The sequence below is a fragment of the Balearica regulorum genome, chromosome 1, assembly GCF_011004875.1.
Source record: "Balearica regulorum gibbericeps isolate bBalReg1 chromosome 1, bBalReg1.pri, whole genome shotgun sequence".
NCBI classification, from domain to species: Eukaryota; Metazoa; Chordata; class Aves; order Gruiformes; family Gruidae; genus Balearica; species Balearica regulorum.
The window spans coordinates 117,672,553-117,686,500 of NC_046184.1; the positions used below are offsets into that span (position 1 = coordinate 117,672,553).

Consider the following 13,948-nt stretch of genomic DNA (forward strand, 5'->3'; position numbering starts at 1 on the left):
GACTTGCCAGCAAAATGACAATGATGATAAAAAGACGGTTTTGCCACCTTACTATCTTATAGCCTCTTCACAAGTGACCTCTGCTTTGCTTTGGATACTTGGGATTTGGTTTCATTAGAGTGACCAGCTTTTCAGTTCACTGGGAATTAAATATGCTGAAGTGTGACTATGCACATAGTTTCTTGCTACGTCTTGTTAACCCTAATAGAAAGACCTAAATATGAACAGATGGATTGCCATGAAAAAAACACCCTGTCTCATTTAATGCTCTGCCTCACTTAATGTTCTCCAAATGTAAAAGGAATAAAAAGGAACATTGTTCAAAACAAGAAAGGCATTGGTATACCATTTCTGAGGGGCTGAACAATTCAGATCATGTCTTTGACAGATGATAGATAATGTGTAAAGTGTGGCAGGACTGATGCCACACTGATACTATGTTAATAGTAATGGTTGCGTGGAAAATCATGACTAAAACCTCCTAAGCTGACTTAAATTTTTTCCTCCTTCTCATTTTCTTGCCTGTTCTTATTTGAAGTGAGCAGTAGTTAGTTCTCTTGAGAGCACAGATAGTTAAATCAGAGAAGTATTTATGTTTTTAAGATAAAAGTATTTACTTCTGATCCTCCTGACACGTTCCATATAAAAAGGACTTTGCTGGATTGGCCAAGTGACGATAGCTTTCATCTGATGCCACATTATCTGGTTATGTTATAGGAAGTGACCCAAAAAATCTTGGAGGCTGTAGGGACTGTTGCTGGTTCTTCTCTGGAACAGACTAGCTGGCTGAGCCGTAACTTAGAAGTGAAAGCTCAGCCTCAGATTTTACCAGATGACTTCAACATTGAAGACGTGAATGGTAATGTGGTTTTGTCTGACTTTCTGCTGCTTTCTCTCTTCTGCTTAAGTTAGTGAAGAGTACAAGGTGTTCAATAGTGTGTAGTTTGCATGAGATAGGAGTAATACAGACAAAAATAACCCCCCAAAAATGCATTCTTCTCTAATAACAATGTCAGCCTAAGAGGGTTTAGTAAATACCTGCAGATTGTGTGTAATACAGAGGAAAACTCACTGCAGGTGCATGCAATACATGGGACAGAACAGCATGGGGCATGAGGTATGGCGTTGTGGCAATATGCCCAGAAGCATTTCACTGTAATACCAACATGTAAATAACAGTTCTGTTTGGGAAGAAAATTAGGAAACAGCAAAATTTAAACATGTCTGAAGGGAAAACTAAATTATGTTGCCTCTTTTAGATACATCAGTGGTACCATCATCAATGGTTTCTGCCTCTGCTCCTTCAATATACAGCGTCCAAGCTCTTTCTCTCCTTGCAGAAGTAAGTAGGAACCAGTTTTGTAGTTGCTGCTCTTATCTGTGGGGTGGTTGTTTATTGATATTATTGAGCAGAGGAATACATTAGGTTTTTCTGCTAGATTAAATGGGAACTTAAATCTTTATTGAGGCATCCCATGTGCACACACATTCCAGCCTGAAATATGGCATGCTTTCCCCTTTTGTCAGGAATACTAACGAGAAGTTTAAAGAGACGTTCTTTTCATTTTTAAGGTTCTCGCTTCTCTTTTGGACATGGTTTACCGCAGCGACGAGAAGGAGAAAGCTGTGCCATTGATTTCACGTTTGCTTTATTATGTATTTCCTTATCTACGCAACCACAGGTGACTTCTCTTTCTGCACGTGTGATTTTTCTGAAGTCTTATTTTTTTGACCACACTGTAAGGCTTTTGCTTTTTCTTCTGTTTGTCCTCTCCCCTGTTTCCATTCTAATAAGGTAGGAGCTGTATTTCTCCCAGGAACTGAAACCTTTTATTATTTGAGCAAGGTAGGAGCTGTATTTCCCCCAGAAACGGAAACCTTTTATTGTTTGAGCAAGGTAGAAGCTGTATTTCCCCCAGGAACTGAAACCTTTTATTGTTTGAGCTTTGTGACAGCTGTTTCTGTTTGGCTGTAGGTGTTCCTCCCATGTCAGTTTTTGGCCTTTACTTAAAGCTTCCCTTACTGTGTATGGCAGGGAATGGAGAGAGGCTGTGGGATGGGGCAGCAGAGCACTGGGCAGATCACAGGACCCATCGTGGAGCAGGAAGAGTGCAGTATCTCCCTATACTCCGCCTAGTTTTTCAGCAAAAAAGCATAGGTGTAGGAGAGATGGATAATACGCTCTGTCAGCTGAACAGGGATGGGAGGAGGGAGAGGAGAACATTTCCTTGCTGAGGGAATTTCCTTTCCATCTTCCAGAGCCTTATCAGTTGGTCCTGGGTCCTCAGCCTTCCTCACGCCTCTCTCCCCACCTTTCTCCCAGTGCTATTCACAGATCTCTTAGAAAGCAAATCCTCCATTTTTTTTTAGCAGTGCTCTGCCAAGTGGCAGGAAGCAACCCTCCCCTTCTCTGCTCACCCCAGTTCCATTTTTCTGAGTTGCAGCTGCTCCTGCTGTAGCTGTCATCAAGCTTCCCCTCCTCCTGACTACTACCTTTTGGCTACTACGTTTTTCTGAGCGGAACAATCTATACTGAGGTGTGGGAGAGCATCGACCACAGCTCATGGCTTTTTGGGGGGAGTGGGGATTGTCTCAAGTGTTAATTAGATGACAGTCAAAACCACCAGCCAAGAGCAAAAAAGGGTATAGAGGGTCAGGGAAGATATAACCAGGCATGCCTAAAAGGGATGATGGGTTGAGTGTCACTGGGAAGCAAGCATTATAGCCAGCAAGCCCCAGGGTGCAGCAGGGTTTGAAGACATTTCCATGCTCCCTCTCAAGGGGAGTGGATTAAAAATGATGCAGAGAAATTTTGGGAAGCTATTCTTTTCTATTCATTATGTTAGTGCATTTCCCATTGTATCTATTACAGTGTTTTCTGCCTACTTCACCCCTAACCAAGTCAGTCAGATTCTTGATGTATGGAGTGTGTGTTACTCTTGTTGACCGGGGCATATACCATCATGCACATGCATCCGGTGCCCTCACCATGTGCAGCAGAGATGGAAAACCCTGCATACAGCCACCACTGAAACTGTTCCTGGGAATGCTAGCATCATGCTGCTGTGCTTCACCTGCTGCGAGCCAGCAGCTGCACGATGAAACACTCGTTCCATCTCTGCCCCATGTGTGGAAACAGCACAGTTAAAATTGACTTGGACACCACTGCTGCCAGGATGTCCTTGTGAACTGGCACAGGGAATAGATCTTCTCAATGTAAATGAAGGTCTGAACACCAGCAGTCAGCCAGCTTTTTTTTCTTGTAAGGAAGATACTACCATGCCCTTTGATCTGAGACTTGTTCAAAAGACATGAGTATCAGAGTCCCAAGTGGAACCACACCTGTAGTGGAGACAGGCAGTACTGCGCTGTGATATGTCTAATCTGAAAATACCTCCCTAAACCAGGTACACCGGAAATGCGAAGACCTTCAGCACAAACTATTTTGATCTGCTGCTCTGAGTTATGAGCTAATGTAGACATAGCCTATTACTGAGAGAATTTGGTTAGAAGTTCTGGGGAACTCCAGAGTTTATTTTCTGGTTACATAAACTTAACTTTTTTATATATATTTATCGTTTTTGTTCTCTTCCCCCAGTGCCTACAACATTCCTAGTTTTCGTGCTGGTGCTCAGTTGCTCAGCTCATTGAGTGGATACGCCTATACCAAGCGAGCCTGGAAAAAAGAAGTTCTTGAGTTGTATATGGATCCAGCTTTTTTCCAGATGGACACTTCATGCACTCAGTAAGACATGAGATCGTAGCAGTCCAAGATTCTATTCTGAATTTGCAAAGAGAGGTTTTAAAGGAGAATGGCTAATATTAGAAATAAAATTCTGTTTGATACTTTCTTATGGAAAGTAATAATGTTAAAAATGGGTATCAATCACTAATTCTACTAAATACATTATAAGCACTTAAGTTTTCATTATTGTGCATAAGAATAAACTTGTCTTATGCTGATAGTCCCCTTAGTGATTAGGTAGCTGCACACACTAGAGCTGGAGGACCTAGAATGCAATATGTGTTAAACTAGAAAAGAGTCTGCACATTGAATACTGTTTGGAAACTGTTTCCTTGTATGAAATGTTTGACAAAAATCTTTTCTAAGGTGAATCTATACCAAAGTTCTATCTGGTTATCTAATTCCTTCTATATCTTATTCAGTTGGAGATCCATTATTGATCATCTTCTAACACATGAGAAAACTATGTTTAAAGATTTGATGAGTAAGTATCAGCTACTGATAACTTATTTCTACATTAATTTGAAATTTATTTGCATTTGAGCTTTTGGGTGCATTTTTAATATACTAATGTAGCAATAAAATGCAGACTATGCTGTGTCTGCATAATTGACTATATTGCCAACTTTATTCACAGTTAAAAGCTGTGCTAAGTTAATTCCGTATTTTGGTCATGTCTAAAACACTCCATAAGTATTTATTTTAGTTCTAGGAATGCTAATGTTGGACTCCTGCATTCACATTTTGCCATCATTTTAAGTTGCTGAATTGTGACCTTTTGCAGCTGTCCCCTGTTAGAAAGCAAGGCGAGTTTGGCTAACTTTGCAGGGGTCTGTATACTGCCATGGAGCTGTGGGAATGTGGTGCACCAGTAGAGTAAACCTTTGAGCAATATGCTCTGACCTCTAATTCAGGCTTGAGGAGAGTGTAAAAGAAAGTGGGAGAAGGGATGGGATAGAACCCCTTAAATTTGCATGGAACTTCAAAAGAAAAAGCAGCTTTAGTCTCTTTTTCAGATCTTTGAAAAGAATATTTGAAGGGTTACAGCGCGAGACTAATTCGTAATGTACATTTTTTTAACAATATATATATATTTTAAACTTATCTCCTCTTTTTTCTCAGTAAGTCTTAAAGCTTTGAGATCACTCTTCTGTGGATAAGAGGGGAAAATTCATGCACAGAAACAAAGGGAAGAGACAGGGCTTTAAAATAGTGGACAGCCTCATTGGAGCTGCCTTGCTTGTTTCATATAATTTTCCTGCTAGCCTGAGAAGATCTGGATCAACACCAATTTATTATTCCAATTACTAGACCTAAAGAGAGGTTTTTTTCTTTTTAAGATTTCAGGACATAGGAATTATCTTCAGCCCAAAACACAAGAAGTCTTTAAATGGTAGATAATTCTTATCTCTGTTACAGATATGCAGAGCAGCGCCTTAAAACTGTACCCAAGTTTTGAGCAAAAAGCAATGTTGTTGAAGCGGCAAGCTTTCGCTGTCTTTAGTGGAGAGATTGACCAGTATCATCTCTATCTTCCCTTAATACAAGGTAAGATTGGTGATTTCACCTGTTTTTTTTTTTTCAGCTGTAACACATTTGTAAATTGTGTAAGAAAGGAATGTTACCTATTTTTGAACATGTACTTCCATTTTTCAAAAGTTCTTAATAAAATTGATGATGCTGTGAATCTCTGAATTCATACAAATAATCAATCTCATTAAGAGGGAGACAGGAATCTGGGTTCCAAAGCCTTTGGTCTTGAAATAAAACTGGAAACATGATTATTATGTGGCAATCTTCCAGCCACTCTCGGGCTGTTGTTGTTCTCCTTAAATGTCAGGTTTGACAAAATTTTGTCCAATATAAAACCACCATGTCTTCACACTTTTTCTGAATCACAATTTTGTTAATAGAGTGCAAGGAACTCAACCCAAAACTGATGATAGAGTGCAAATTTTGTTTTGCCACCTTCAATACTTTTTACTTCCCTGAACAACACATGTTCAGGAAAATACAACTCTCTTTTTCTATTTGTTTGCTTGTTTACTTTGTGATATTTATTTCAGAACGACTGACTGAGAACCTCCGTATTGGGCAGACTTCTATAGTTGCCGCACAGATGTTTCTCTTCTTCAGAGTTCTTCTGTTAAGGATTTCTCCTCAGCATCTAACTTCATTGTGGCCAATTATGGTAACTGAATTGGTAAGGAATAAGTAGTAATTTGAAACTAATTAGTGTGTGTTTTTTCCCATTCCACCTTTTTCTTCCTCCCAAATACACCCCCCCTGTTTGAAAACAGAAATGTTTTCATAGTTTTACATTAGTCTGATAATTTGGGAAAAGAATTGACATTGTCATTAGGAAATACTTTTTCGATTAATCCTGTTGTTGTTGCTAATATAATCTCTTGCGTGATTTGTTAATTTGCGGCAAGTCATGAGAGTAAACTAAGAGTCTGTGGTTGCTTCTACTATGTGAAGCATCTCTTCTTTTGTGATTGAGTTGTATGAACGTTTCAGCACCCTCATAAATAATTTCTTTCATTAAAGATTCAGACATTTTTGCAGCTGGAAGAAGATTTAGCTGAGGACGATGAACCATCAAAGTAAGAATTACCATTTGTCTCACTGAGGACTTGTAAAAGGTGGTAACAATTGTGCTTGTTCTGTATCTGCAAATTTGCAATTATTTAATTAATTAATTCTCTGGGATAGGGAGGAGACAACAGGATTTTTTTGTTATTGCACTTGTGTATTTCTGGTAGTGATGAATCAGTTTGGGATTTTTTTTCAGCAGCTAAAGTAGTGATATGTTCAGAAAACACAAGTACTACTTATTAGTTGCATTCAAAAATAGAAGAGATTCTAAGTCAGCATTTGAGTATTTTAGCATGTTGATGTTTTTTCTGAATATTTTAGATTACCTTTTTTTTCTTCTAACAGCCTTTTATATTAATCACAGTGCTCATGCAGAATAAAAATAGGTTTTGTTGTGCACAGGTGCAAGTGCTCATTTGTGTAAATGTATATGTTTCCCTTTTGCTGAATGAAAAACATTTAGTGGATTTATGTTTTAATGGTACATTTCTTAATTGTAACTAACATAGGAGCAACAGCAAAATAAGCAAACAGAAAGTCTCAGGTGATGGCAGTGGAACTGACATACAGCAGAATGAGCTGTCCTTGTACTTATCAGCTTGTAAGTTTTTGGACACAGCACTTTCATTTCCGCCTGACAGGATGCAGTTGTTTCAAATGTAAGTCCTCTAATTACTCACCCGTTCTCCAGGTTGTTATCGTTCTTATCCTTTAAAGTAATTCCACATATATTTTCTTCTAGACTTGTTTGCCATCTGTTCTCTTTACAAGTGCAGATGTTGATACTCGAACAAATGTAATTTGGAGTATTTGGAAAAACAAGCTGGTCTTGTCAGTGTAGGAGGATTTCACCATCTTCATTAGGAGGTTCTCTAACTTAGAAAAACTGGGAGAAGAGAAAGATGGAGCCTGTTCTTTGTTTCCCCTGCGCACACACTGGGGAATTTTTTGGAACCAGTTGCATTTAAATACTGACGTGATAGTAATGTCCTTGTCCATTAAGTTTGGTTCTGGTAACAGCATAAAATTATAGTCACAACACCTCTTTCTGTAAACAAACCAGTGCCCTACTAAACTAGGTATGATCCAAACAAGGATTTTTTTTTTCTGCCTGTCTTCTTATCAAGTAATCCATTTGTTTCAGGTACAAATGGGCATTTGTCCCAGAGGTGGACACAGAGTCACCTACCGTGACCTCTCATCTGGTAGAAAATCATCAGGAATGCAGACCACACATTATAAGAATCATGGATCTGCTGAAGATGAAATATGGGGTAAAGAAAGAATGCTTCACTTGAATATTTTTCTTTTTTTTTTTTAACCCATTAACTTACTAAACTTCTAAACAAGTGACAAGATTTTAAGTTAGACAAGGTTTCTAGATATTCTAATAAAATTAATGAGGCTTTTAAAATTCTCTGCCTACTTTCACATATATATCTTGAAGATGTCAGATTCCTTTTGAGTGTGAAGGAACAATACGCAGTTTTCCTATTGTTCCCTTAAATCTGCCCACAATGAAAACAATTTGTCTCAGACAGGTCTGGTATTTATAAAAAAGAGCATGCTGTACTTTGTCAAACAAGTTTACTGTAACAGCATTTTAAGTTACCATTGAGGTTTAATATTAATTCTTCCAGAAAAGGAAACGGGCATTAGTACTTCTCATAGAGATTTCTCTGTGTTCTGTAGTTGTTTGATACCTGATTCTGAAGGCTAGTCCAAATTTGCAGTCTGCTGGACTTGTGAGACTTTCATTTACCGGAACCTCAAATCCAAATATAGAAGTAAATTTATATACCATCTATACAATTTTATATTGTGATACAGCTGTAGACGGTGGATCTCTTAGTATGAAAACAAGTGTATAGTACAGGGTTCAGACAAGCCATAACAACACTGTGTCTTAATGCAAAACCGTTAGTAAATCTCAGTTTGTTTGCTTACAGGAAACAAACAACACTGAGGGAATTTCCAAGAAGCACAAATTTCCTCTTTTGAACTTACGCTCTATATCTAGCATCACCCAGCTTATGCCCTTCTTCAAGACTCTGTGTTGCGCATTTACAACAAACGGGAGTGAGTTCCAGAATTCACATCCTTCTGCATCTCTCTCTGTGGACTATGTTGGCAGTAATGGCATAAAGACCTTGCAACAGCTTGAAGACAGTGTGGAATGTGACTTCCTTGAAAACATGGAAAGTTAAGCCACACGTCGGACGCTTGGCTCGTAGTGAAGAAATAACAAAAAAGGGAAAACTTTACTGTAATTCTTCTCTTCTTTTTTCCCTAGTTTGGAAAATACATTTTGAGTTATCTTCCTGCTGTTGTGGAGCACTCTTCGATACTCCAGGCTTCTGAGCTGGTGTTAAAAAGCAGGATTCTTCAGTTCCTGTGGAAGAGAAGGAAAAAAAAAAAAAAGTTTAGTGGTAATTTATCATAGTTACTGTATTCCTTTACTTGTTTTCAATGTGAAGGATTAAAGAGATTTTGTAAATAAAGGAAGAATATTTTTGACTTGGTGAAAGTAGCAACTGTACCATTTATCCAATAACTTCTCAAGTAAGTATTTTAAACTGCTTTTTGACATTCTGAAAGTAAATTTAAGAAAAAGCTAATATTGCATGTCAGTGTACAATCAGTTTGCAGATAAGCCATTTCCTGAGGTTAAAGCCCGCTTCTACTTCTCCTTTCTTTAACTTCTCCTAAAACTTACCAACTTCTAAACAAATCACCTAAATTTCAAACAGATGTATTTTATAAGTCTTAATATTGTGCAAATAACTGCAGACTTACCATGTTTGTAATTTCCACTCTGTACTATACTAGCATTCTTCAGGATTAGTGATTCCTAAATAAAAGACAAACATGCATAAAAGACAAACCTATGCAGTAACATTTGTAATTTACATTACTTGAGGGGGCTTTGTTTTAATTAATTGACTAAAAATATTCTAATTCAGTTTTGTAAATTAAAAAACTCTGTTCTTTCAGTGACTAAGGTCACTTTGCAACTTCTGAAATGCAACTAAATGAAGATAATTCTGTAAAAATATAAATTGCTGTACACCTACAACCTAACGAAAATGAAAAAGTTTTGGATTTGTTTTAAAGAACACTTTTTATACAAAAGCATGTATTTGGCTGGTCCTAGGTGTTGAAAGAGGTAGGGAGATCATCACAGTGCTGTGACTACAGTAATGTTCAAGGTGCAGCTTGTTTTGGAACTGCAGTGCTACCACTGCCTAGGACTCTGGAGAGAGGGATTAGTTCTACCACCAAACAGCACAACTGCACGTCTGAAGGACACTTCTGACGGCCAGCGGATAAGCACCATTGTATCAACACATACAACAAAAGGCTTAGTTAGAACATTTTTTAAATGAGGAGGTGGACTCCATTGAATTTGCATATTTAGTGGATTATCTGACTGAATTTGCAATGCTGATTTGTCTGGAAAGGGAAGTTTATCATATTTTCATGCTGAAAAGCTTTGTCTCTCTTTTTCTTTTCTAAACACCTTTGCCTCCAGAGAAATTGGGTTTGTAAGATATACCTGTAGACTGGTACATGCTACTTGAGTTATTTGGAACATTGCAACTGATGTAAATGTGCTGCGTACTGGAATTCACCACTCTTGGTTTTGCTAACTGAAAAAGGACATACAAACTCTATGGTTTAATGTCACCAGGTTGTGAGGTCAGGGATTTATTTTTTTCAAAACTCACACAACAAACGTGGAAGGCTACTCTGCAATGTGTTTTACCTACAGATATATAAAGTTTTCATCTTTGGATTATAAACTAAAATAATGAAACACTGAATGACATGCTTTACTATGATAATACTGAACTGGTCTATGAAGATAGTACTATAATAGGCTTATGCTAAACTTAAATAGCTTATTTGCATTTTTACAGTTAAGGAAAGCGATATACTGAAGTGTAATACTGTGTAGTCACTAAGAATGTGATTATTTGTATTACTATAATTTATTAATGATCTCTAATACTACTGGAATGAGCACAAGTGAAAGTTATTTTTAAAGCATTACTTGAAAATTGGAGCAGGATGTTTATGTTCATTACTTACATATCTTCAATAATTTTTAAAGAGAATATTACTAATACTCAGGATGATTTGGTAGTTTTACTTTCAGCTTTTTGGTGAATGCATTCCATACTTGGGTATTTCCCTTAAAATCCTGATGAGGCACTGTCAAATGGACTACTAAAATCTAGGACAACTTTTTGCCATCAAACATTTTGTTTTACATTCTCCCATAAGCTATAAACTTGTCTTCACAGTTTCCTCGCTAACTGGAGGTGGTGAACCAGTTACTTAGATTGAGGGGTTTGTCATCCTTCCCCTCGAAAGGGAACGTCCCATTCTGACTGCCTGTACTTCAGGTGTGCAGCGGATCAGACATCAGTTGCTTCCCACCCCACCCCAGCTGTGGTGGTGAACTTTAAAACCAGAATCTGTGACTTCGGTCTATATAACTCTCTAAGATGATTGTACCTTCTACAAAAATACCACTTGCTTCTAACTCCTGCCTTCATACATACATTTACCTTTGTCCTGTGGTTCTGCAGATGGCTGCTTTAAATGGCCTCAGATATTTGTAACTTGCAGAATCCTTTTGCTGCAGCAGCAGAATCTAATACTTAAGAAGAAAGAGTTATTTAAAATTTAGTATATAAGCAGATCTTATATCTTTATAAATAGCATGTGAATAAGGAGGAAAGGGCTCTAACTAAAAAAAAAGTCCTACTTTGGTGATGGAGGAGCACAGTTACATAGGCCTAAAGGTATCTCTACCTGTGTAACTTTATTCCTTTTCTGTATGGGAGTAACTGTAGTCATTTTACTTCCTATGCTACTTCTGTTAAAGCCACATGAAGGCGGAGGGTCGTACTGCTCTAACGCTGGTACTACCAGAGCAGTGCAACTTAACTGTGGATGAATCCGAAAAACTTTAGCCTAGAACTCAGTATCTAGACCAGGAGAGAAAATGCTTTTGCTTTGCTGTGTAGTTCTTTGCTTGTTTTCAGAATAACCAAGCTTAGCTTTCTCTTTTGGATACTTCGGCTTTGAGATAGCATAGCCACAGTGCGTGTTACACAGAGGGAGAAGTATGTAAATATTCAAAAGGATTTCATTTTCCAGATGGAAAAAACCAGCAGGTGCAACCAAGGTAACTGCCAAAGAACAGCAGAACTTGATATATGGAGCATTAAGTAATGGTTAAGTGTATTCAATACTATATTTGAATGTAATTCTTCTAATAACATTAAATGTTATTTTGAAATACCTTTTCAAATGCAATTCTCATTTTTCAGACTACTGCTCACTCACCAACTTAACTTGGATCTGATTCTATAAAAGCTCTCAAATTCAATTTCAATGGATGAGGGCTGTGTACAGAACTCTTTAGACCTCAGTTTGTATGCCAGCAGCAGTATCTCAGTGCTAGCCTGTGCCAGCCCCTACACTTGCCTAGGGAAATACTGCCCCGCTGCCTCCCTAATCCTCTTGTCATAAGCCCCTACTCGTCCAGCTTTACATCTCCATCTTCTGCATTCCTGAACTTTCCACTCTGCGATCCCAGTCCTGCAGTCTTGGGACAAGTTTTCTGGGTTTGTGTGCCTGGAAGAACTGTGTGGAAGCAGATGGAGGAAACTGCTGCTGCTGCAGCATCAGGAGATCACAGACTGATCCCCCCCACCATGCGGAGGGAGCACCTCTCCCCAGGAAATCAGGGACTGCTGTTGCATAATGCTTTACCTGTGTGCCAGAGCTTTCCAAACTTCTGTCTGTATATTTTTATATGTTCTGGGCAAATGACCTGAAAGTACCGCCTTTTGTTTGGAAGGATGAAAACTGTTCTGTACAACTGAGCTTGAACATCCAAGGCCAGAGGAGTATGGTTTCAATGACATTGTGAAAGCTGCTTTTCAGATTTTATCCTTTCTCTGTAGTCCGTACATCTTTTGTAATGTTCTGTGATGTACCTTGCACCTCAGAAGCTGCTAATGTTTGATTGCGCTGCATGCGTTGACAATCATTGATACCTGCTGCATATGTGCTGGGAAATACTGTAACATAGCAGCTAGTAATACTAAAACACTGAATGTCTCTTGAGTATCTGCTTAAAGAGCAGCAGGGTTGGCCATTTAGGTTTGGCAGCAACAGAAAACCTCCATCTTTTGCAATTACTGTCCCAATGCAGCTGCTCTACTTAAATGCTGTTTGTCTCCTGGTGATGAGTTCCCAGAACTTCAGGTGAGGCCAAGGGCAGTGGTGGTTGCTCAGCAGATTGGGTTGCGAGATCCCATTTCTGCACACAGACTAAAGGAGTGGAAGGAGCCGGGAGATGAGGAAAAAACAATTGGTCAAAGCTGATGACACTTCCAGATAGAGGCTGACGTATGTTTTCCATGATAATTCCCTGAGCAGAAGCATCCATCTAGGCACAATGCATTCCTTGCAACCCCAATACTGCCATTAGTCTCATTTATGTTGGTGGGCAGGGTTGTGAGGCCCACCTCAAGGGGAAAGGGGGATAGAAAAAAAAAAGGGCTTTTGTTGAAGATAGCAGGGGAAAGCATATCCCTCAAGGTCTGTTGAAGGCTGTGTGGTTTGGGCTGGTTTGTTTTTTTCTATCTGTCCACCACCAAAATCACAGCTCCCCTCCAGCTGTATAAACTTGTAATTTCATTACAGAATGAAAAATTGGGAGGACAGCAAAAGGAGCTGGAGAGTAACACAAACCTAGCTTGTAAGACACCAGGGAGCTTCCCTGCTATAAATGCAGGTGTAAAGCAGTTGGGTTTTTGAAGTCCTCCGGGAAGAAAACTGATAATCTGAATTTAAGGTAAGTCATAATGCACAGCTCAAGATATGTGCCAATAGCCGAATCATCGTAGTTTTGTAAAACACCCGAGGAATTTAGTTCTGCAATTAAACAGCATGTGAAACACGAGTTCTGGCCTCTACTCCCCTTGCAGAAGCAGGAACACGCGTTACTCGTACGCGGCTCTGCAGAGTACAGGTAGCGCTAAACCTTCCCGTTAAGGCTCCTGGTCCTTGTACCAGCTCGGCTCCTTCTCGCGTTCAGGCGCTCCGACCTGACCTCACGCTGCCTCTGAGGAGCCCAGCAGAGCCCAGGGGCGAAGGGCGGCCGGCGGCCCGGCTGAGGGGGGCGAGGGCAGCCGGAGCCCCCTGACCCAACTCTCGGTCCTCACCTCCCGTTCCGGGGAGAGCCGCCGAGCTCGCTGTGCCAGCCTTAGGCAGGTATCGGCACTCTTCCACGTTACTCCGTGGAATTATTAGTTTAAATAACACTGCTGCCCGAGAACCGGCATTACAGCTGCGACCCTGTCAGCAGAGCGGCAGCCCCGGCCGCTGCTGACGGGAGCTCTGCCACACAGGGGGGGCGGCCGCAGCGTTTACCCGCCGCCGAGCTACACCACTCTCCAGCAGCGGGGCCACGGGAGGTTGCACCAACAAAGGTCATCGCCGGGATGGCTTCACGTAAGAGCTGCCGCCTTCCCGTCACAGCTCGCCCTTCCCTACGAGGGGGCGTGACCTGGGCGGCAAGGC

The 13,948-nt window shown here is 39.9% G+C and overlaps 1 protein-coding gene and 1 long non-coding RNA gene across 7 annotated transcripts in view; one reads left to right on the plus strand and one right to left on the minus strand.

Annotated features, from left to right (window-relative positions):
• DOP1B (DOP1 leucine zipper like protein B) overlaps window positions 1-9,227 on the plus strand; it is a 48,613-nt gene extending 39,386 nt beyond the window's left edge. For all 6 annotated transcript variants that reach the window (XM_075771617.1, XM_075771635.1, XM_075771625.1 and 3 more), the window contains 11 exons: window positions 718-859; window positions 1,260-1,342; window positions 1,573-1,682; window positions 3,599-3,745; window positions 4,168-4,229; window positions 5,165-5,293; window positions 5,812-5,948; window positions 6,296-6,351; window positions 6,853-7,002; window positions 7,488-7,617; window positions 8,293-9,227. In XM_075771617.1, coding sequence (XP_075627732.1) covers window positions 718-859; window positions 1,260-1,342; window positions 1,573-1,682; window positions 3,599-3,745; window positions 4,168-4,229; window positions 5,165-5,293; window positions 5,812-5,948; window positions 6,296-6,351; window positions 6,853-7,002; window positions 7,488-7,617; window positions 8,293-8,550 — 1,404 coding nt within the window. In that variant the 3' untranslated portion in view covers window positions 8,551-9,227. The remainder of the gene's footprint in view (window positions 1-717; window positions 860-1,259; window positions 1,343-1,572; window positions 1,683-3,598; window positions 3,746-4,167; window positions 4,230-5,164; window positions 5,294-5,811; window positions 5,949-6,295; window positions 6,352-6,852; window positions 7,003-7,487; window positions 7,618-8,292) is intronic.
• LOC142604552 (uncharacterized) lies at window positions 8,633-13,697 on the minus strand. The gene is made up of 4 exons (XR_012838419.1): window positions 13,573-13,697; window positions 10,918-10,988; window positions 9,140-9,194; window positions 8,633-8,735 (listed from the first exon to the last, which is right to left on the minus strand). It is a non-coding gene; the product is annotated as an uncharacterized LOC142604552 (long non-coding RNA).
• Between the last annotated feature and the right edge of the window lie 251 nt (window positions 13,698-13,948).